Here is a 25049-nt window from a genome sequence, read left to right on the forward strand (position 1 = left end):
AACCCCTGATCACGGCGTCAGTCTGGCCAGCAGTATCACACAAAGGAAAGAATCTCTGGCTCCGGACAAGCCTCCGCTAGATCTTGAACTTGGAAACGTTCAGCACACGAACTTTGTCTAGCGAGGGTAGCTTAGCGGTGCTACTCGAGGAGCTCTCGTACATTAAACGGAATATTATTGGCTAAGTAAGGTCAGAAGAAAAGAAAAAAGCTTCATATAACTGTTTAGCGGGCGTATTCTGTGTTATCGGAGACCTCACGAAAAGAGGGAGCACAGGTTGGGAGTTTTGATCCACAGGACGTAACAGGAGACGTGGAAGAAATATTTAGGGTTAACCAAAGGGTCGGAGTCGTTGGGAGCAAGCTCAACAAGTGATACTGCTTAAGATACAGAAGCTATAAATGCACCAACAGCTAGCTATGATGAGGAGGCCGCAGATAGTTTCTACGAAGATGTCGACTCAGAAATGACTGAGGAAACAACATAGGTGACAGTTGTACCGAGAGACATTCAGCAAAAGAAGGCGCATTTTGGAATAGGCGCTTGCAACAGTTGAGGAGAAACACTAGTTGGATTTGCGGAGTGAACTAACCTTAGGGTAGCGAACACTTTCTTCCGCAAACAAAAGAGAAGAAAATGGACATGAAAAGTCCGACGAGATAAACAAAAATACAATTGAGTTTATTTTAAGTGACAACCCAGGTATTGCGCAGGATGTGGACGTTCTAGACAAGATTCGATGCAGTGTTCGGAGGATGGTTAAGCTCGAAGTAAGGTTGAATCTTAAAAGGTAAAGCAAAAAATTCGTAAAAGTAATTAACCCAACATCAAGTCAGTCAGAGATAAGATGCAGGAGTTTAAAATAACCCTTCGGGAAAAATTCGCGCATTTAGACGATGAGTACCGTGACAGTCTTGACATTCTAAACGACAACCTAACAACAGCAATCACAAAGTGAGCAGCCGCTTTTGGAAAAGAGGATTAGGGAAACACAACTGGCAAAGTAATTCAGCAACAATGGAACTCATTGTGAAGGGCGGAAACATGAAATTATCGAGTTATTTGGATCCCATTGAACAAGCAGAGCTGTCAAAATAAACAGAAGCAAGACAAATGACATGCGTGCATACATAGCACTCATCGAGGAAACGTTGCAAAGAGCAGGTAGCTTGAAGGCAACAAAGAAAAAGATAGCTATAGACACAGCCAGAATGTACGCACTTAGAGACGAATGACGTAACATTACGCAAAATAGGGGCGAGATAAGGAAAGCTGAACGATTCTACTCCAAGCTGCACGTCAGCGAAGTTAAACAAGGAGAAACCACTGGGCCTTGAAGCTTAGCTTGCAATGCTCCCGCAGTAACTAAACAGGAAGAAAAAAAGGCACACAGGGGCACAAAAGGAGGGAAAGCTGCACGCTACGACGGCATAACCACAGACCTTTCGATGGAGGCAGGAGATATTTTACTTCAAAAGCTTGCTAAAATATTCACAATGTATGTAAAGACATTAGAGATACCTACGGACCGTCAAAACTGCCACGTAGTTTTAATTTACAAGAAAGGAGATAACAAACATATGAGGAATTACACACCCATCAGCCTTCAGTTGGTTGTACACAAGCTGTTTGTGACGTTTATATATAACCGCATAAACCATAGCCTCGATTTCCAACAACGAAGAGAAGACTGGGTTTAGAAAAGGTTCCTTAAATATTTATCACGTCCATGTCATGAACCAATTACTGTTGAACCTCGTTACAAAGAACGCTGATATAGCGAATTGTCGGCTACAGCGAAATAATATAAACTTTGGATGGTCACGCTTCACTTCAGTGACACATTCTTTTCATTAGGTGACCTAATCCCGAGTTCAGACTGAGGCAACGGCTATAACAAAGAAATCTTCAGTTAGGGATAGGCTCGAACTAGAAATCTGGCATAAAAAGTAAAATAAATGTTAGAAGATAACACCTTTTTTAATATTTCGTAAAAGTAAAGCATCAAAGATGGCCTTAAGTGAGTGAACACTGTGTAGAACGTCCTCTTGCAGTGCTGTGAAAAGCCGCGAGGCGAAGATCGCATGATTTTTCAAATAAATAATAACGCAGACCTGTTTTGTACAACGAAAGTTGTATTGTTGTAATTTTATGTTGTCATGTTCCCGTCAATTTTTTGAAACACCACAAGAAGACAGGCACAGATTGCTTCGTACAAGCTGGTTCTAAGCATGCAATATTTGTTTTTGTATACAGGAATATTGCGTGACCCACCATGATGACTTGCCCATTTTCACCTGTACTGTTAGAGAAAATATCGGATATAACGAACGAATTCTCCATGCCCCATACTACTTTCTTATAACAAGGTTTGACTGCAAAAAAATATCATGACAAGCTTTGAGTGCAATATAAATATAAATATAAACACATATACTGCCTGCTTTAAGAACTAGCTTTAAAATAAATATAAAAAGTTGTTGATTCATTAAGCCCCACCTAAGTGATGGACCACATAAAGTTCCAAAGAAAGAAAGGACACTCCTAGACGACCTATTTAAAGAATGCACGGGCAGGGAAATCCTTCACAAGCCAAGCGAAAAAATTACACCATCTTCCTGTGGGGAACAATGAGGAGGATGCGAAGCATCATAGTGGTTTCGTGTAGGTTCCATTGTATTGCCGTTATGTTGTTCCATCTATCGGAGCACGAATGGGAACGTAGTGTGAACCCCCATGTAGAGACAGAGAAATCTAGAGAAATGTATAGACAGCGAGGAGACCGACACCGGCGTTACCTGATCGAACACCTCCTGGTTCTCATATTTCTTTATTGCGTGTTCACGCTCCTACCCCGCTGGCCGCCCTTTTCGTCCTCTTCTCTGGTTGAGCTTCAAGGCGCGAGGCGCTTCCCGCCACAGCTTTCCCACAGAAATTCAACATCCTCCTGTAAAGTTTTAAGTTTGTCGTTTCTGTTGACGTTCAGCTTCGAATGCCTTCGTTGTATCAGTAGCTTCTTGACGTAGTTTGAATGAGTCAAGGACATAAGGCGCGTTCGTAGCACTTGCGCCTGTCTCGGTTTTGCAGCACAGTGGGAAGAGCGCCACGTACCTCCCGTTGCGGCCAGAGAGTCGTGGGATTGAAACCGTGCGCCGCTATTTCTTTTTTATAGTGTAGGAGGAGGGGTGCGGATGGACAGACGACGGACAACGGAGCCGAGAGCAAGAGATGCTTCGCGTCTAAAAATTTCGTTTCGAAAGAGGTTCTAGGAGGAGGTACCATCTCACCAATGTTGTTCACAGCAAGCCTAGAGAGTGTATTTACGAACTTTAACTTGGAAAAAATAGGCTTGCGGATACGCGGGCAGTAGTTGGGCTTTTTGATGTTTTCAGATGAGAGGGTTTCTCTGTGAATCTGCAGAACAACCCCAAAAATGATTGAAGAACCACATTCAGCGATTTTAGTCGTTGGGCTAATTATAAATATGAATAAACTCAAAGTAACGATAATAAAAGTGCCGAAAGCTTTTTTTTCAGTAGAGGAAACGAAAGACTGACAGAGGTAAGAGAATTTAATTACCTTGGCCAGATTGTCAATGCTGACCCCAACCACGAGAGAGAAATTCGGCACAAATTATTATTAGGTTGGGGTACACTAGGCCAGCGCTCGCAAAAAATTCACCCGCATTTCCCCGAAGGGGAGCATGGGGAAGTGCGAATTCACGGGTGATGCGAAAGAACTCTTCTTGGCCAATCGCCCTAAGTGGGTATGTGGTGGGGTCGCTTTCGCACTTAAAAACTCTTCTTGGCCAATCGCCCTAAGTGGGTATGTGGTGCGGCCGGGCGGACGGCGGTGGACGCGTGATTCAGGGTCGCTTAAGATAATACTGATTGTGGAATTAAAAGCTATTTAATTCCACACTAGCCTGGTCAAAGTTTCAATGACTTGTGGGCTTGGCGCCTCGTGATCCCGATGTATGCTATAGGATTCAACCAGGGCTTCAATCCCATCTCGGTGGGGTCTATTTGTGTACAGAGAAGGTACATCTATAGTTACAAGGAAGGCGCCATCAGGGATTTTTATGTTGTTAATTTCCCGTAGGAAGTGGTTAGTCTCACGAAGATATGCCGAATGGGTAGCGAAGGAACTCTTCTTGGCCAATCGCCCTAAGTGGGTATGTGGTGGGGTCGCTTTCGCACTTAAAAACCCTTCTTGGCCAATCGCCCTAAGTGGGTATGTGGTGCGGATGGACGGACGGCGGTGGACGCGTGATTCAGGGTGGCTTAAGAAGTGCATTCGCACTTAATATAAAAAGTAAGATACCTCAATTCATAAAAAAGAAGGGTAATGAATCAAACCACCCTCCCGGGGATAATATACGGTAAAGAAACTTACCGCCAACTAAAGAACTAACAAGCAAACTTCGATCCCCCAAAGTGCCACGGAGCGAATAATCGTAGGAGAAACGCTGAGGGGCAGGAAACGGGCGACCTGTAATAGTGGGCTAACTCGAATAGAAGATATAGTTGATATTACGAAAAAGAAATGGACTTGGGTTGGCCATGCAGTACGACAAACTTACTACGGGTGGATCGCGACAGTGAGAGAATGGATACGGAGAGAAGTGACTAGAAGAACGGCAAGGCCATTAACTCAATGGGAGACTAAAAAGGAATACTCGGAAGCGGACAATGTGCTCGGGCAGCGCCGGGGTGAAGTCAAGGAGAGAGGCCTTCGTGTTGCAATAGCCTTTTAATGATGATAATGAAATTTAAATTACCGCCCCCTCCCCCAAGCTGTTCTTATTAAATAAAGAGGTGTCCCAACTGAAGAGAACTTGACCTCTTTTGTCAGTGGCCAGGTTTGTGGTAAATATAAACTTTTGTCTGTGCTAACCATTCAAGTTTTTGCAAGTATTAAGCGCGGCTTATATTCGATGCCATATGGGAGTCCGAGGCTCCAAAGGTTTCTAACTTAGGTCAGAAGCAATTAAAAGACTGTAATACTTTGTGTCAGAAGAAAAAAAGCTCGGTTCCACGATAATGACATTAGATAGCAATCCCAACTATTTCAAATTTGAGAGAACACGGGCTCAGATATACGGTTTTATCTTTCTAAAAAGTCATCCTAATGCTGACTTTTTTATGTTTGTGAGTAACAGATGCGGTTCCGCCACTCAAAAAATTTTCTGGAAATTGACCTGTCATGATTGCGCCCATCCACTATAATACTGCTTTCCCTTTCCGAACCTCAGTTACAAAAGGAAGTCACTAGCTTGTTTTAGCCGCAAATATTCGAGGATGGCCCCATTCTCTCTTGCTATATAGAATAGCTCAGTTGAGGAGACCAAATAAACGGTGCGTCTATTCATGGAACACGCAAACGCACGATATTCAACACATAAAAATATTCTCCTAAATAGCTTCCCAACACCGTTGAAGCGCTTTGTTCGCATTACCAATAAATGTTTCTTCAACTTCGCTTCTGAAATCAAGAGCCCGGAAAAATTCAAACAAATATTATTGTGGCACTCAGATGGGATTTCTTTTGTTTCTTTCCAAAAAGGTTATTTTTGCAAAGTAACGCAACGAGGTAGTATTAAATTGCCTTTGTTGATTTATTTGATTGTAGAGTGTAACGCGCCGACGATGAGGCGTGTCGTAGTGGCGGGCTCCGGATTAAACTTTACCACCTGGGGCTCTTTAAATCGCGTCAAAATCTCGTACACAGTGGCGGTGTTGCTTTGCGCCTACATATGAAAAGTGGCCTCCGAGCCCGGGATTCGAAGCCACGTCATCGTGCTCTGCAGCACAACGCCTTTGCCGCTGAGTGGCCGCGGCGGGTTGCCATTGCTTGCTTCGTCTAGTATAGTTTACCGAATGCTAGCTTTACACTTTTGTTGGCACTTCTTCATTTGCGCAGCTAGTTTGTCATTTCATAAAAGACATCAGCGCTTGCTGCTCAACTTACTCGTGAAACAATTAGGTTACCTTGCACGGTCCACTCAGCGTATGATTATACCAGGCAAGCGCTTGAACGAAGAAAATGTGTACATATTTAACGTCTACTTCAACCTCACAAAATTTAACAAAGCTAAGTTCATAATTTTTGAGAAAACGTGCTGTCCATTCCTTTTGTGCTCTCTTTTACGCTCATTAAAACCCCTTGCAAAGCGTATTTCTTCATTGTTCTAAAATTGAAATTGAGCATATATAACTTTTTCACAATAAAACAATATTCATCGCCAGCTTCATACTCCACCTGGTTGTGTCCCATGTAGGACGAATACCTATACAGTAGATGTCCAGCGAGATCTATCGAGTGCTAGCTAAGTCCATCCTTTGCTAGCAAATTTCGTAGTTCACCCATCCCTCGAGTCCTTGGCCTATCGTATTGCGTTTACAGTCTAGTGGCGGCCACTCTGTTAAGTGGATGGTCTACCTGTTGCCCCTCATGTGCATGATGTGATCTGGCCATGCGCATTTACTTCGAGAATTTTAGCTGTAATATAGTCGACAAGAGTCCACTCCATAGTCCACACACCTGTTTTCGTATACCTAATGCAAAACCCTTGGCATTCGTCTTTGAATTGCGGGTTAGGCCGATTCGTGTTTCCTTTCAGGCGCTGAGTTAGGCCCCAAGTTTTTGCCCCATACGTCATTACTGCAACAACACAGTGGCTATATACCAGCTTTTAGAGCTGGAAGAGAGGCAGAATATTCAGGATATCTTAATTCCTACCAAAGCAGCCCAGCCCGTCCTTACTCTAAAGGTAACTTATTTTTAATGATTTGCAGCAGCACTTCTTAGTGGCCGAAGATAGACATTACTGCTTACTGTAAACTGTACTGCTGACTGTTTCCAATATTTTCCTGCCTACCTTGAAGTCACGCTACTTAGCATGCTTATTGAACATTATTTTTTGTTTATTTTTTAAGGCTGCAGCTAAACTTTCCGAGCCAAAATTGCGGGTAATGCTCTGAAGTTTTCGACTGGCCTGACTGAAGAAGAGAGAGAGAGAGAATAGTCTTTAATGATACTGGTGAGGTTAGCCTGGCCAAGGCGCCTAGCTTGCTACACCAGATGTATAAAAAAATGAAATCGATGAAGAGATGATGATGATAATGACTGTGATGAAGATGACGCGCTCATTAAAAGAGTCCTGTTTAAAAAGTCTGATCAAGAAGAAGAAAACAACGTCGGCAAAGTTAAGGTAGCTGATATATTGATCATCGGTAAGCACTCATTCCTTATTAGCTTCCTGACCGCACCTTACCGACGTGCTAGAAATGATTGCGGAGATACAGTGTGCGCTCGCAGGACACTCCATTGTATAGACATTTTTGATAGAACCGTATATTTTCGTACATGACTAGTATAAATATTTAAAGAATGCAGTATATGACTCGTTCACTTCGCATTCCCGTGACCCGTAACTACTGCTGAAGTGAGCACTGAACCGAACGCGTTTTCTTAATCTATGAATGTCATGTGCAACCATGTATTATGCTGTGAACAATTTTTGACTACCTGTAGATAGGGTGGATATGGTCTGCCTGCCTGCTCTCATGGTTTTCAAGGTCTAACGTCGCACTAATGCAGTTGGGAATAACTTTTGTAAAGCAAAGAAGAAAACTGAGCGAATAGTAATGGGTCTGTTTGTCTTAGGATCTTGACATCAGCAGTATAATTTAGAACTAAATTTGCGTTTTTACATCACTTTTTTATTGTTGAAGTACTCAGGAGCTTCGAGAATGGGTATGCAGGATTTGTTAGCTCAATCTCGCGTTCAAGGCGCAATATGGACTGGAATACTATCATCTCCTGCAGCTTGGCCTTTATTCATTGATTTTACCGCCGTTGCTACCTCACTTTTCCTAACAGGTCGAAAATTCCCGACATCAGTAATCGGAAAACCTGTGTATAAGTCAGCGTCACAAGCTAAAGGTTTGCTCAAAATACCTTGGCTGTTTTCACTATATCGTTTGTGTTTTTGTTATTTTGCCATTCCTATCTTGGATTGCATACCTTCTATTTTTGCCAGAAAAGAGTTTCCTTCTTGTCGCTTTGAAACTTATTCGGTGTTTCAATCCTGCTTGAACTGTTGGAACTTTAGGTGCACGGGTGTCGGCCGTCCTACTTTTGGTTATCAGTGTAGTGACCATGGCCAATACTATCCGGCTCACGGATTGTGGGCGACATTTTTCGGCTGTTTTCAATGAGGCTCTTGGTTAGTTGTGATAACTTCGATTCACATTTTTTCTGTTTCTCTCCTATTGCTAGTGGTGACTGAATGTTCATATTTGTGAAATATTTGTTATCTAACCACATCGTTGTCTTGATTAGGCCATACGGAGAATTTGTTCTCACGTAATATTCTTAAGTCTCACTTTTCTGCCATGGAGGGAAGGTAAGGCAGCGTCTTCAGCTTTACCATCCTTATTCTTTCCATTTTTAAACACAGGCCCATTTAATTTCTGGCCATTTTGTCATCACTTGTCTTAACCATGTAAATTACTTGTAACGGATGTACTGTGCGTGAAGTGCCGGGTAACATAAAGTGAGTTTTATTTTTTGTTTCACCAATTGGGCATTTTAGAGTCCCTTTCCTATACCTTTTTTGCGGAGGACGTATTCTTCAGTCGAATGTTATTTCTTTCAACGTAGGCAGCCAGCAGTTCCTAGGGGCTCCTTCAAAAGCCTAGGCTACATTTCCCCACCGCAGACCCTTCCCCCTCCATTTTTTCATAAACGTCACCTGTGATAATAGAGTGCACAGTTTTATCTTAGGCATTGCTGACTCAACGTCTTAGTAAAAATTTTCTAAAACCACATCATAGTAAGCGGATGCTGGAAAATGGGCCTGTACCACCGGCAACTTTGGCTTTTTATCGAGCCTAATGACAATAGATGCTATACACTCATTACAATACAAAATTCTACATTTTCTGCTGTATCGGCATGAATATGAATCCCTGATTTTAACTAATGTGTTTCAGAATCCCCGCGATAACAGAAAATATTTCAAGGTGAAGAGCACTAGAAATTTGTCATGAGCCGTTCTCACTTTGTCCACCCTATGATATCCCATCGAATACGAAATGACCCTGGTAAAAAACCCAGTAAACCGGCTTCGCTCGGAAGAGTTTAAGACCTAAAAGTGGAAATCAATATTTCTTACTGCCGCCATGCTCGGACGGAGAGATGCTTGCCCCTTATGCTGAATCGCTGGCCTTCCAGCCCGCTTAGGTAGAGGCAATACAGAAGCTGTGCCCTCAATTCTAATGGTTTTGTTGCGAATTCATTCGAGATGTTTTGTGTCAACTGGGATCAACCATGGCAGCCGAATACTTGCCTGGTAAGGAAACAATAATTTTGCATTGGGAATGTGGGCTCTCAATTGTACCGTAAAAATCTGAAATTCGTATGCTCAAGAAGCGAAAGAGGTAGACCCCCGCCGAGACCGGCTACCCAGAGGTGACGCTTCATGGCGCTACCACCCCCAAGGTCGATACAGTCCGAATACTGTGTCTTACTTTTCAAAAAGACGGGGCAGGGGCTGCCACCCTCCAGAAACTACAAAACACTGTCACCAGTTAACCCACCTAATCAGGAAGTAACAAAAAAACACGGGTTGAAGGAAGAGGATACATTCAGAATGCTACAGGCCCTGGTAATTAGCCGAATCACCTAAGGAACCACTTATTGGGACTAAAAATTGCTCAAATAAAGAAGCTCGACATTTTAATTTTTGAAATCTACAAATTAGCACTAGGACTGCCAACCAATGCCTCCTCAGAGAAACCTTTTCAGTTAGACATCCACAGCATGTGGCAAGAACTCACCGAGGCGCATAACGCACGCCAAATCAAGCGACTCAAGCTTACCCAGACCGGCCGAGCTACCTTGTACCGCCAAGCCTTGGGACCCCAAAACCAAAAACGACGCATCCGCAATGCCTGGTGGGCATACATTATGGTTGAAGACGTCCCACGCAATATGCACTCGGGTTACCACAAGGGGCGAAGAGAAGACAGGGTGAAGGCCTTGGGAAACGTTTAAAGCAAGGACAGCTCAACAAGATAGATCGATGCTGGGAGGTACCCGGCAAGAGCCAAGTGGGCGTACGCGGTTTGTGTGACAAACATTAAAGGAGCTGCCTTATGCTCAGCAATGGTCAATACAGATGACACCGCCTCTGCAGAGGAGACAGCAGTCGTGCTTGCCACCACCACACTTGCAGATACCCAAGGCCGCGTGACCATCATCCCCGACTCGCAAGTGGCCTGCCGGAATTTTCAAAGGGACAGTATCTCAGCGATGGTACTTGCTCTACTACATAATACCTGGAAAGCCGAAAAACTTCATTGGACATTTATATAATTTGGACTCCAAGTCACGAGTCTTTAGAAGGAAATCAAGCCGCAGATACCACAGCCCGAGGCCCCTCACACCGAGGTTAAACCCTCATAGGCGCTCACCACTCCGTAAAACACCACCCGTCCATCCCCCAGCGCATCACTACATCACTGTAGGCTATTAAGAAGACGGTACCCACCGCCCCATCCGAAGCTTATCAAAGAAGAAGGCATACAATTTTGGAGACTGCAGACAAATTCATTTGCGCACGCCACACAGCTTTTCAATATACACCAAGCGCTCTTCAGCTACGACTGCAACTTCTACTCTGAAACGCACAACACCCTGTACCATGTGATGTGGTTGTGTAAAGGCGTCACCGAACTACCAGAACTTATTGCACCGACACAGGAGCAGTGGGAGGAGCTGCTGACAAGTGATCTCGTGGAAAACAAGCGTGGCATGGTGACAAGGGCCATTCGCGCTGCAGCTGGCCTTGACATTCCGGACAAGGGTCGCTACCCACCATGAATGACCGACAACTGTTCCACGCTCCTTTCTTTATGTTCAATGGGAGCAATAAATGTTTTATCCTCCTCCTGCCCCGAGATCCTCACCCAGTATCGCTGCACCTGTCTAGTACATCCTCCGCTGGCCAACCGGCGATGTTGTCACCAGAGCAGGCAACATTTCGGACATGGTGATGTTAAGAAGGGTGGTGCCCGAGCATTGTTGAATGCTGCTGAAAATATGTAGAGCCCTCCCTTGGCTGACACCTAATAGGACATCTAGAAAGCAATGCTTCTTCCAACTTGATAAAGAACGTGCCCGTTTTTGGTGTATATCTTACGCCCAAGCACATATTAAGGTCCAGGGCGTGAGCCCTGCTTGCGACGCACAGCAAGCGAGACATTGATAGTCCTTACGCTGCTACCCGAAGTAATGTTCTCTAGTATATATGCGCAAATGTGCATTATATACTTCTTACGGATATGCAGAAAAGGATGACGTAACTATCTGGGTGTATGGCATGACCCGTGCATGCAGCGTTTAAGCTACGTGGCATAGCAGGTTGTTCCTGTTTACTCTAAAGGGAGCCTGCAACACGCTTTTGAACTTTTTAGTCAATCCTAAATCCTTTACGAACGTAGTCAATGAACGCATCGAGTACTTATAGTGAGGGCAACAAAGTAGCTAAGCAAAAAGTACTCCTCTAAGACCTACAGTTCTCCTGAACACCTCTGCAAAATATTTTTCTATCTCTCCCGATTTTGGGCGTTTTTTCAGTGCTTGAAATACCTCAGTACAGCCTTGCCACCGCTATTGCCCTATCTTTGATGTTGCAGCAATAAGCGCGTTTTTAGCCACTTTGAAAGAAAAAGCCACAAAGCAAAAAAAATGCAAGGTGTGTAGTTTTGCTTTAACGAGCAAATCACGCAGTGCATCTGCGTGCTGATGATAAGTCTAGCTATGACAATGCTTCAATATTCCAAAGCGAGAGTAAAAACTTTCATCGGAAGTGTCGCAGAATTCTTCTTAGGGCTGTTCCCTAAATATTAGCAGATGTATTATATTATTTATAACAATATTACGGTGTACAAACTAAACGCTATAAATCATGATGCCGCGCCTTTCAAATTTATGCCGTATAGTGCTAGCGGACGTTTTAGCAGTCCCGGGAACCGAACCAACGGTGCTGCGGCTTTTGTGTGCACAAATTCGGTTTAAGACACATAACCGCACAACAAGACCCCCGAATTTGTTGCCTCGACATATAGATATGTACATGTGTTGCAAAAGTCGCTTGGCTGGGGTTTCGTAATTGAAATGTCGAAAGAATTCTTGCAGGTTTCTAAGACGTCTGAGGACTAAAAGTGGCACAGTGAGGTAAAATAGCCTCCGTGAAAGAGAGCAATAGGCTGGAAACCTGTTTTTAGTGCCAAAGCACTAATACCTTACTACAGCGATCTTCGTAGAATATTGTGAAGCCTTTGCTGTGAAAACGTTTTTGCAGGCAAATCAGTGAAGCCTGTTTTGTGAATTTTGACTATTGAAGTTGTTTTTGTATTGCTTCGCGTATTTGCCTGTTCGGAAGCAGCTTGCCATGCTATAAATTGCCAAGTTGAGAAAGGCTTTGGGTCGGTCAAAGACTGGATGGAGGAACGAGGTCAACTAACACTCCAAAGACGTTGCTGAAAACCTTTGGCAGAGGTCTTCGTTCTGCAGGGGAATGGACAAAAGTAGGCAGATGCTGATGATGGAATAGCTTGAGCTAGTCATTGAGCAACAGCCGAAGGGGTGATTCGGGCGTAGAACTTTGCGGTGTTAGGCCTCGTATCGCGCTCTGAGGCAGACGTCCTGATCCGGGAGGGCGTACAATGAGAAAAATTTCGCATGGAACATCTTCAGGCTCATCTTGAGGTTTAGGTACCGTTAGTCCTAAACCTAAAAGGTTAGCTTCACTGTCTGGCTTTGAAGTCTAACATCGTAGACCAGTTCAAATAGTGAAATATATTTACTGTTTGGTGGTTAACGGCCACATTCAAACACTTCAAAGCCCAAAAGTCAGGCGCAGGCCCACGACGTACGCAGCATGGGCAATTAGACATGTATGAATCAATAAAATATGGAATCAATCAATCAATAATGAATGAAAGCAAGGGCTGTTTTTTCGGGTTTTGCAGTCGATATTCCGAGGCGGGCGAAATGTCAGCGTGTATTCTGACTAAACACATTGCAGCAGATTTACGCATATTAAAGATGGTATTCAATTTTGAACTGTGCCTTCCCATTGACCTCCACATAAAAGTGGAAATGTCCTAAAAATAAGCGTAAAAATGATGAAAAAGTACACTTTTAGACTTAGGCAGCCCACCTCGAATATCAACCTCAAGCACACGCTCTCGGAATTTAAAATCAAGAACTTTTTCGGGCACCTAGCTCTCATTGCGTGCTTATAAGGCAAAAGCTCTGCGATTCGCATTCAACTTCTCTTCTGCAATACGTTATTTCTGTCTATTTCCCTGCTTTTGTGTTTTTTTTTTTTTGTTCTAACGTTAACCGATCCAACCACCTATTTTCCTGCTACATCATACATAGTACTTCTCTTTTATCGCTTTTCTGCAATCGTCTTACGGTGCAAGTTACTTCAGCTAGCGTACTTGCAGACGCCACATCTGCCCTAGGCTCAGGGGTCTCCGTGACTGGTAAGCATCCGGTCTGCTCACGTGCTATCACACTCCGGTGCCACTGTGCACGCACTATTGTACAATTTTTACGTTTCGAATTCACAGTATTGTGGATTTTTTTAAGCGGGTACACTTCCATTCAAAGCGTGATATTTTGGGCCAAAGCCCCAATTGCGTGGGTCTCCCGACCAAGCAAACAGCTAAAACTTTTTTTTACGTTTGCAAAGGGCGCAGATAGCACAGTTAGTAAAGTACTCGTCATTTACTGTGCAATTTATATTTATTTACTCCTTCTTGCCTAGGCCATTTTTTGACCACAGAGCTATAGCAAAAACGGCGCTTTTTCAAAAATGGGGTGCTTAAGGCTCTTGTTTGTCTTTATACACGGACAAAAAAGCTTAAAACTGAAATTCATCACGATTAGCCAAAAGCGTTGCAGATAAGACATTTACTTGTGGCAATCAGAACTGACGCCCTTGCTTTTTTTCGTTGTTAGAGCTGCGTGGTGTTACTTGTGTGTGCAGATAATTGTGAGCTCTGAAACAAGTGTCGTCATAGGATGTTTCTTGCATATCTGCCTGAAAACATTTTCCTGAATAATGCAAGACCCTCCTCAGATCGGCTGTCGCCACGTATACAGCCACTATTGACAGGTAACTGCTATGATTAGGTCGATCAGCATGGATCGTTATCGCTATCTTTGGATAAGGCTCGCCATACACGTACAGATACGAGCATCGTCCTCACGCCTTACTTAACACTGAGTGGAGAGAAAATTATCCGCCAGAGTAAAAGCAGTATTATCATTAGAATTATAACCTGCTGTTCTGCATGCGCTTGTGTTTTTTCCGTAAAGTTCATCAATAAGTTTTGTATTCTACATTAAAATTTTTGGAGTCTTTTGCTTCCAAGTTTCCTACGCCCTGGTGTCCAAAGCGTTCTCACATAAGCTCGGTGTCAGGTAATATAGCAGGTCAAATATAGACCCACAAAAACGTTGAGTTCCCTGGATTTGAATTTTTAATTATAGATAAGAACTAAGTGCTTCATGTCGTACAGGGAAAATGACAAAGTCATCAGTGCCGGTGTTCAGGGCAACTTGTGCGCTGTCCCGCACTGTGGAAATAATTTTGACGACTATGACAACTTCATTAAATTCTTAATTTCAAAACTCATTGCACATCACAACGTTATCTATATTTTTCTATATTGGTAGTTCAAAGTACAAGCCTCGTTCTAAAATTTTGACAGAAACGTTTGAGAGACGTACCACTTTTGTGTATAAAAGGCATCACGAATCTCCCAGCATTAGTTCCCCTACAAGGCACCACCACTGCTGCTTGGCAAGTAACTACCTAAAAGTACTCGATTAGAACAAATCTATTCGCAGACAGGCAGTGGCATGCTTCAAAAAAATATACAATATAAAAGAATGCCGTGGCAACCTCAATGCATATTTGCTTCAGAATACTCTCAAATACCTTTGAAGAGGACAGTTCAAAGTCGCTCTACGAACAAACAAAATACTTCTTTCTGTAAGACATAACGTACAGATATCCTCTAAGCGCCTTTGTTCTGAGCTGTCACCTCTTGTTCTTAAACATGACGTTAAGTGTCCACAATCACATTCTGAACTACATAGTCGCTGTTAATTATGTGGTGTCCAGTACATTAGAGAAATTTTTCACTCGTAATGGCGTAGTATTGTTTATCCGTGTAATTACGCCATTACCATACAATCTTGATACACTACGTTATGCATTGGGCAACAATTTTAACCAGGTATGTAGGGGTATGAGAAGCCAAGCCGCGTTTCCTTTTCTTGAAAAAAGCAAGAAAGCATAAAAATTCGCAAAATCTTGACCGCCCACTCTGGGAGGTACCAAAAGCCCTCGGGCTGCGCAGCCAATCGAAACAGGGAAAGCACGCGAAAGAACAGGCGCAACGAAAGCAACAACAAGCCAACACATTTCCGCCGCAGGGTGAAACACATAGTGAAGTTTGTTGAACCCAGGACCTTCTTGCATCATCTTCTGATGGCACGCATTCTGATTTTTTTTACTATCAGTCTTTCTGCAATCATTTCTTAGAAACGAGCCAAAAATTCCACGCTGTTATTTCGTCACTCAATTTGTTTGTCTGCGCTGCGTGCTGTGACTTCTTCTGTTCGTCCTGTCCTTTTAGAGGAATTTTATTTCCATCATATCAGACCAACTAGCACGTCGTAATGCTCTGGTAAACAGGCGCAACCAACAGCACGTGAGTTCCATGGGTGCGTGCCGGAAACAGAAAAGTTTTATTGCAGGGAAGCAAGTTCAGCCAAAGGACGAAAATAAACAAATGTGACGGATGGTATACAACGACAATTTACCAGTAAATAAATTTAATTACTATGACTAAGAAAACCCCGCATGCTTTAGTTTTGGCAGGATGTAAGCAGGGTGAGAAGGTGAAAAAAGTTGCACTGTGGCTCTAAATTTTTAGATTAAACGCCCCTTGCACCTGTCGTTTAGCCTTCAGTAACACTTTAAATAACGCTTTTTTATTTGCCTTGGTACAAGTCAGGTTAGTCAGAAACGGCAGCAGTTCCTTCAGAATTACCGCGCAGTTCTTGATGGAATGCTGTAGTATGTCCTTTCCTGTTTGCCGAGCGACGTCCTCCGGCCGTGAGACTTTGTGGGCATCAGTAACACCGCGGTGAGAAATGCCCTTGTTTTAACTTGTTTTTGATATCGTTTTGTTGTCTAGAGCCCTGAAATTCTCACAGTCTTTCGCACAGCGTTGAAGTCCACGAGAAAGTTCAGACCCTTGATAACGTCTAAGAATGATTTAATGGAACGGAAAGACAACACTATAGCTAATTTAAAAAAACTCGTACTCCAACACACCAACAAATAACCGTGTTTGTTTTTCCACTGTAGACACACCTACTTCTGCTCGACCGGCATTCAAGAAAGATGGTGGCTGGAAAGGCAACTATGGTGCTTGTGGTTATTGCCACCTTTTCCCTGTTGGGTACGAAACCGTCCTTCATTTATTTACTTTTTTCGTCTAGATGAATGAACCCCTCGGAACAAAGTTAAGCACTTCATAATTTGTATCAGAGTTTAAAACGGCCCATAGACTCCTGCCACCAATAAAGCAATACACTGAATATGAAGAGAGATGGGAACGGGAAGCAACACTGACTGCTGCAGTCAATTTAGTCACTCAGACTCAGTCTCGCCTTCCTTCTTAACTCTTTATATATAAATCTATACACATATATATATTTCAACGTAGGAAAGGCGACGCAGCTGTCTTGTAGAAAAAAGTTTTTTTGAGTGAACTCGTGCTCCCCTAACAACTGAAAGGTTACATAGGCTGCGACGCTGCAGTCAACAAAGTCGCATGCGCAGACGAGTGTCGGTATATCGAACGCCGCGGCGTCGGCTCTTCGGGCATTTATCGTTCGGCGTGGGTGTTTTTCGAACCGTCGAATTACACCCAGACCACTGTAGATCAAATAAGACTATTCTAGGCTGGTGGCGTTCGTGCGAAACATTCTCGATATCAAATGAGAAACCCCGAGGGGCATAATAAAGAATGAAAGATGCGCTTCACTCGGGGAACAGATAGCACAGACTGGTGCAGTTGGTCGGTAAAAGCGAAAACATAAAAAATAAAACCAATGCATGGTTCGAGGTAACACACACACACACACGCACACACGCACACACGCGCACACGCGCACACGTGCACACGCACACACACGTGCACGCACTCATACGCACATGCACACAATGTCGAAGGGCTCAGAAGGGCAAGGAAGCAGCTGTAGAAGTCCAGCAGGCGGAGATGTGGGCGTTGTCTGGTGCTGGCAAGATGGGCACGAAGCAATGTTGCGGGCAACGAAGGTGGAGAGCCCAGGCCAAAAGAAACGACTTCGTATGCCGTCGTAAGTTTAGTGGAAGCCCACGTGAGGCCAGGTTGTGACTGCTGCCGTAACTGTCATTATATCTCTAAAGAATGACGTCATTTCACCTCTCAGCCAACTGAACTGCGTTACACGCGGTTTTTTTGTCTATAGATCACGATACCGCTTTTGTGTCGGTAGTCTGAACATAGCCAGACCCGCTAAAGCATAGTCGTGAAGGGCTTATAATATCACCTTTCCAATAGAGTGCGCTACAACGGGAACCGATCCCTTGCCCGACGACTGGTGATTTGAATGCTACAAAACACCACTCAAAAACTGGAGGTGCTGAAGCTGCCGACGCGCCCGGCTGTTCGGTGGTTGTATTGTGCCGTTAAGCTGATCGTTTATCGTGCGCCAGTAGGTGTCGGTTCTTTGAAGAGTAGGCAAATGCGACAGGCCGTCATCAAGCGCTGTGTAGTTGACAGGTGTGAAAGGGAGGGCTTTATAGGGTGATAATGACGCAGAAGTCGTATGCGACTCAAGAGGACCCCGAGAAAGTGCATCCGCGTCAAGGTTCTTTTCTACGGACTTGTAAGTGACGGCGTAGTAATACTCTTGAAGTCGTAGAACCCCGCGTCCGAGGTGCCGTGATAAACTTTTGAGTGTCTGCTACCAGCCCGGAGAAAAACGGTAGCCACGCTTGCAGCTGGTCCCTAAAACGCCCCATGCCCAGCTGCAGCGCCAGTGGGGTTGCTCGTGGCTTCATGGTGCAAGGCTTGCTACAGTAAATACCGCCCGAACGGCGCTCCAGGGGTGACATCGGAAGGCGTAAAGGACGAGATCGAGGTCGACCTTCACCACTTCAGAGGACTGTGAGAGACAGGTGCAGGAGGACGTATATTCGGAAGCATTGCACCCGTCACAGATTCAGAACCAGCCTCTTGTGACGATGATATTCACAACATAATGGGAAGAATATTGATAAGGATGATTGATCTTGATTTTGATCAAGTTCAAGCAAAGGATGGTGCCCATAATGTATTACCGGGTCATTGTAAATAGGACGCAATGCTGAGAACGGGCTCAAAGTGTGTGTATATATATATATATATATATATATATATATATATATATATATATATATACAGAAACACAGGTCGGCAGTCTACAACGCCAAAGGAGGCATAGGGGTGTGGTTAGGCTCTATTTTTTACTACGGTTAATGTAGTTAGATTTTTTTTAATATAAGGAAGAAAGAAAGAAAGAAAAACACGCGCCCAGAGTGGGGACCGAACCCACGCCTTTCGATTAGATCTCGAATGCCTTACCAATTCGGCTATCTGGGCGGCTGTGCTCTCCTTAACTTTCTGTGCTATTTATATTTACTAGAAGTGTATCTGACGCTTGAGGATGGTAGCCAGCGCCACTCTGACTACACGGGGAGAAGGGGACCTTCTTTTCAACCCCCGCGGCGTGACTCAAACGTCTACAGCCTGTCATGAGTGGGTAACTGGCGGGAAGCCCTCTTATGCTACCTAGGCATCAAGGCTGCCAGAACCGAGACCCTCGCTAGGCTTTCGCATAATATAGTAATATAGTATATATATATATATATATATATATATATATATATATATATTTATTTATACGGCGGTCGCGAAAGGAAAGTTTCTAATGGTCCTTAATAATGTTATTTTGACGACGTAAATTGGGTGCAAGTCAGCGGAACGTCGATGGGAACTCGAATCGGACCCAACTACGCTAATATCTTTATGACTCACCTCGAATCAAACTTTCTTGACACTCAAAATTTAAAGCCACTGCACTAGAAAAAGTGTATTGACGACATAAGGAATGGTATGGCAGCACAGTTACGCGGATCTCCTCGCCTTCATTCAGACATTTCATGTAGCCCATCCTAGTTTATCCTTGCTCATTGCTACTCGAAACACAATGTGAACTTTCTGGATGTTACAATTACTACTTCGCAAGGTCCGGTTAAAACTAAACTGTATAGAAAACAGACCGACACGCGGCAGTATTTGCACTTCCAAAGTAGCCAGGTCAGACATGTGCAAGACAGCAATACCATACAGTCAAGCCCACCGTTTTAGGAGAATTTGCTCCAACCGAGCTGACTTTCACTCTAACTGTCGACAACTTAAGACCACCCTCCTGAACAAAAATACCCGGAACAGCTTATCGACTACGCTATTCTGTCAGCCAACCGATTAGAGCGTAACAAAGTATTTAAAGAAAAAGCCCTGAAATTTATTCCGCAAACAAACTTAGTTTTGACCCACTCAACCTCCGCTCCAAGAGTGTCAACTGTACTAAGAAAACTTCAAAATATCCTAATTCAAAGTGAACGCTCAAAAGTGTATTCCCCGAACCACCACGCGTTGTCAACAGGCGTAATAAGAATTTACACGACTTTCTTACTCGCTCTCGTATGAGCCGACCAGAAACTACTGGTTGCATGCCCTGCAATGAACCTCAATGTAAACTATGCCAACTCGTGACCACTAGACATCGTGCCACCAGCACGGCTTCAAACTGTTACTTAAACATAAAAGGTAACTCTAACTGTGGCTCCGTTAATGTAGTATACTTTCGAGAGTGCACTGTTTGTAAGCAACAATATATCGGCCAAACTGAAACACCCTTTCGAATACGGTTCAATAATCACTGCTCTTATGCGAAACGTTGACCTTATTTGCCCATGTCAAGACATGCGAACGGTCCTGGTCATGCATTTGAACATCTAAACGCAACAATTTTAGAATCCGCTTTTAAAACCCACCACGACCGCGGGATTCGGGAATCATATCATTTATAAGTTTGGGTCAGTGACGCTTGGTATAAATGGCAATTACGGAAAACTAACGTGCTAATCCCTCAAATAAAATAGGCGACCTCTTACTTTTATCACATTGTTCATTAATTCTACCCTTCAATTTCCCATCAGAATTCCTCAGCTTGAAGAATTACAAGTGGTAATCTCAGCTTCATCAATTAGTTATAAAAGGTAGAATGTTCTTACTGTACTGATACCACTTTTCCAATTCCCTCTTCGTTCATCGTTGGCAGGTGTTTCCATGTATTCCTTACCTATTTCTTTGCGGTGACAACTTGCGGTATAGCAGCGGACCGTCATCTTGGTCATTTTGCCGCAATAGCAAATTGTATTTATGCCCCCATCAGCCCGGCCGGTTCTCCTAAATGATGTTATCTTTTACAGTGCACAACGGGGACGCCTATTCCATGGGGGAGGCCGAAGCAAGTGAGTAAGACTATTGACTTTTTCTGTTCCAGGTGTATGTACAACGCACTTTACTATTCCTGCAGGGAGCATCGAACAAGCTAGGAGTGGTGTTCCACAGGAAAGCTTTGTTCCCAAAGGTTAGAGCACTTCCTCATACAACTGGGGAGAAATTTCTCCAACAGCTTTCTTTTCTTTCAGGCCGAGCCGAAGAAACTGAAAGAGCTCCGCAGCGCTTGGGTGGCGGCAGTAAGATTATCTTCATTTTTTGTATTTGTTTTTGTAAGGATAATGGCAGCTTTACTGTGGCTTTTTCTGAAACTAAAACGTGCAGCCCTGAAGCTATCATTTTCGAGAGTGGTGTTACAAAACAGAGAAATGAATCGGCATAAATATGGGGCGTTTACTGCAATAAGTTGCGTTGCATTCGCAATATAACAATGCAATGGTGTCTAATTCCAGAAGGTAATATACTGAAAACACCTCACACAAGAGATTCGGTGCGATACATCGGTGTAATGTTTAATTACGATTGCTGACTACGGAGGGAATAAAAAGTAAAAATGACAGACTTCAATTTTTATTCCCCAGTTCGATGCCTTGAACGTTTTCACCCAGGACACGCAATCGGTTACTCACGTTTCACCGGCTGTTTTTTTTTTGACCCAGGCAAAAAGCGAAATCGCTCATGTATCACGATTTTATAACAAGTACTGACTGACTGGTGGTTTAATATCAAGCAAAACCTTCGACTACATCGCGTCTCACACGCGACGTGTAGCTTTGGCGCCTAAACTGTCTGCTCCTGCTTCTCTATTTCTAACCGCACCTTCTTTTGCTATAAATAGTGTTCAAATTTTGCTGCGCGTTACAATCAGCTTTAAATTAACCGTGACCCTCGCCATGAAGCCGAAGTCCTCCCAAAATCAAACTTATGGCAGTCCGAAATAACCAGCCACCATTACGGTTGTACATTCTCTTGTAGCCGTTTTTCAATCGTAATACCTTAGTCACCTGTTGCGCATAATTCTGAGGTTTGAATTAACACCTCGCTCTTGTCTTTAATAATGCGCGAAAGTGATGAAGCCTCGTTTGAGTGCAAGGTAAAATAACTTGTACACAGCGAGTGGAACCTTGAAGAATCAGGTGCCCTTGGCGTTCCGGAGGCATGAGTGCACGACTGACGAAAACATGGCAGAGTTAACACTTTTATTGTTCCCCGTACAAGGTAATGCCAGTCGGAACTAGATAAGCAAGTTTAAGGAGCACAAGGGACTTTATCGGCTGCGGTTGCGCGTGTCCAATAACACGTAATATTTGCCAAGTACGTTGGGTTATGTCTTCTACAAGTGCTTGATAGAATCGGGGTAAAATATATTTTTCGAGTTTTTCTAACAAAATGACCGAAGCCTCACTATATGAAGCGCGTTCGAATTGTACAAATAAGGTAGACGTCTTAACACTAGTTCAGAAGTCGGACATGGCATTCCTAAGTCAACACTTAGTTCACAAGAAACAGCATCATAAGCCTGGTTGCGTTCATTGCAGGACAAAAGTCTCTTTCAAAGATCTCCCGCCACACGTGTCGAGTGCTAGCTGAGTCCGGGCTTTCCCCCAAATTTCCGTAGCTCATCTCATATCGAGCTCTCGGCAAACACCTGTTGCATATGCGGCAACAACTCTCTTAAACGGATGGTCCACCTGTTGTCCCTGATACGCATTACGTGACCCGCCCATGCCCATTTCCTTCGCCTCACTTGAAATATAATGTCCTCCACGTTCGTCTTCTCCCTAATTCATGTGGCTGTTTTCCTATCCCTGGGCGTGATGTTGTACTTCACACAGTATTCTCTCCCTAAATCTTAGCCGAGGTTGAGATAAAGGGCAGATATTACCACGGACCTCCATTAGCATATTGTCAACAAGTAGTTAAGGAGAGTCATAGTCCACCTGAAATGCAGACGATGCCTTGAAATGCGAACTTCGTAAGCTGCGTGGTAGAATCCGAGACTCGAATTCACTCGATTTTTGCAAGCATTTTTTACGCCGTTTGCCCTTTCTGGAAGCGTACTTTTATGGCTCCCACACCGAGGCAGGATGTTCACGCAATGGGGCATTTATGCTATCACTATGAATGAATGCGCGCGCCTGAGGGTCCTCAAAATGAAGATACTAGTGTTTAATGTAGGAAACTATTGTTTGATACCGATCTGAAAAAAAACGCTTGGAGCGTATGTACTCATTTCGGAGAAAATTTCTACCAAATACGATAATCTTCGGGCCCCTTGCCACTAACTGCCTCTCTCCTCTTGATGGACTTGTTGGCCAGCATCCCTGTTCTGCGTATGTGTATGAGGCCGCGTAGTAATCGTGTCCTAGTGATTTTTAGTTCATACTTGGGCGCTGTTAGTAAGAGTGCATCTTAGTGCTGACACAAAAATAACACATCTCTATCAGATAATCATAAATTTTAAATCATACTGGTGCTGCACAGACGCAATTTCTGCGATGCAACTGTGCAGATGCAAAAAAAAGGCTTCACAGATTCAATTTCACAGATGCAAAAAAATGCTTCACAGGTGCAGTTATTGTTTTGATAGTTGAAGCTGTGTGCGGGTGTGTGTATTTTTTTTATTTTTCTCTTGTATTGCTCTAATTCACCATGTATTGTCCGTTTGTTAGAGTGCAGTTATTATGGCCCTCGTGCTCGCGCCCCTTCTGGGTCTGCATAATGTCCTAAATTGTAATTAAATAGAGGTGCCCGAAATACCTTAACTGCTTTGAACTAACTTTAGCAGTTGGTCCAGCACAACCTATTTTGTAAAATATACTCATGTCCTAATCCAAACCTCAATGCTTTTTTTTTCTACAGTGAACACGAACAAAAGGGTTCAACTTGTAAACGCTAACACCACCATCCCGGTTAGGAGTGCAAGTTTGAATTTCCCATTGAGCAAGATCTTTCACTCCAGTCATCCTGAAAACGACACTCGTGCTCCAATTGCGGTATCTTTAACTAATGATTATGAGGTGGCTTTAGCATAAAGAGCCTGTAATGGCAATATTTCGGGGAATATGGAACTTTGCACGAAGTCAGGTTTGAAACTGCAATAAATGTTTTTGATTTATTTGAAGTTACCATCTCTATTGCCTACTTCAAAATGGGATAGCCAGTTGCGAGACTGTGACTGGCTTAGCCAGAGAGTTCTCGGTGCAATTGTTTTCGCAAAGCAGTATCCCCGCATGGGGCACTTTGGGTAATCTTGGTAACGGTATTGGTGACACCGCAGACTCCGCGCCCCCCAACAAAAGCTGGAACCAACAGTGGAGATGTGGTTTAAAAACATCAAACGGTGGCTGCCGGAGCCCAGTTCAAGCTCCGGCGGATGGGCTCCCTGTCTGTTTACCAGGGAGGGAGCTCCTGGACCTCTCGCGGTATCAGGGTAACCCGACCGAAGAACATACCCCCATCCCATGCAGCTATACTACGCTATATGGTATTTTCTAAACCCCCCACCCCGCCTAAACGTGATCGGTCCCTGGAAAGGGGCGGCACTGCGGTATCTTTTACCGCAATGCCATCCTTAAATTTCCTGAACCTGTTATTTTTCTCAATTTGTTGTCATGTCATCCATCAATTTAGGCCAACTTCTTGCATCGCAGTCAGTGTTCTTGATTACAAAATATATTGAAGGCATATTTGGAACAACTTACAAGGTTAAAAAACAAACGACTGGGAGGTAATTGTTGAGCTAAACGACAAGCAGCAGAACACAAAGCTTCTAGCTCAGACTCGATTGGCTGATCTGGACATCAGGATCACACTCCACCGGCGTCTCAACAGCTCCCAGCGTGTGACCTTTGAGCCAGATCTGCTGGACGAAACCGATGCGTATCTCCTTGCGGGCTTGAAGGATCAGGGCACCACAGCCGTGAGGCGCATCAGCCTACGCCGAGACGACAAGGAGAACCCCACCAAGCACTTCATCTTGACGTTTGACTATTCAGCACTACCACAACATATAAATACAGGTGTTATCCGGTGCTCCATCCGTCTCTACATCCCGAACCCACGGCGCTCTTTTAAGTGCCAGCGATTCGGGCATGGCACAAACTCTTTCCGTGGCCGAACAACTTGTGGAAAATGCGCCGACTAAGATCATCCCAACGACAACTGCCCATCCGACTCCCTCACTTGTGTGAACTGCGGGAGCCGCATGCGGCGTACTCACGCAAATGTGAAAAATTTCAACAAGAGAAAACGATAATAAACATCAAGGTCACTGAGACATAACCTTCCCAGAGGTGCGGAAGAGGTTCGCCTCTTTCCCCCAGAAGAGGT

The 25049-nt window shown here is 43.9% G+C and overlaps 1 protein-coding gene across 2 annotated transcripts in view; it reads left to right on the top strand.

The window, feature by feature from the left end:
* Positions 1-23841, top strand: part of LOC144146817 (uncharacterized) — an 82749-nt gene extending 58908 nt beyond the window's left edge. The window contains exons 1-6 of one of the 2 annotated variants that reach the window (XM_077678744.1): positions 14751-14894; positions 16469-16562; positions 20687-20728; positions 20794-20847; positions 20909-20956; positions 23580-23841. In XM_077678744.1, coding sequence (XP_077534870.1) covers positions 16505-16562; positions 20687-20728; positions 20794-20847; positions 20909-20956; positions 23580-23752 — 375 coding nt within the window. In that variant the 5' untranslated portion in view covers positions 14751-14894; positions 16469-16504 and the 3' untranslated portion in view covers positions 23753-23841. Of the gene's footprint in view, positions 1-14750; positions 14895-16468; positions 16563-20686; positions 20729-20793; positions 20848-20908; positions 20957-23579 lie in introns of those variants that run through there. The other variant, XM_077678745.1, reaches the window with a different exon arrangement.
* The last annotated feature ends 1208 nt before the right edge of the window (positions 23842-25049 follow it).

The sequence above is a fragment of the Haemaphysalis longicornis genome, unplaced genomic scaffold (assembly GCF_048455015.1).
Source record: "Haemaphysalis longicornis isolate Haplotype H1 unplaced genomic scaffold, Haemaphysalis longicornis Haplotype H1 scaffold_7, whole genome shotgun sequence".
Lineage (NCBI taxonomy): Eukaryota > Metazoa > Arthropoda > Arachnida > Ixodida > Ixodidae > Haemaphysalis > Haemaphysalis longicornis.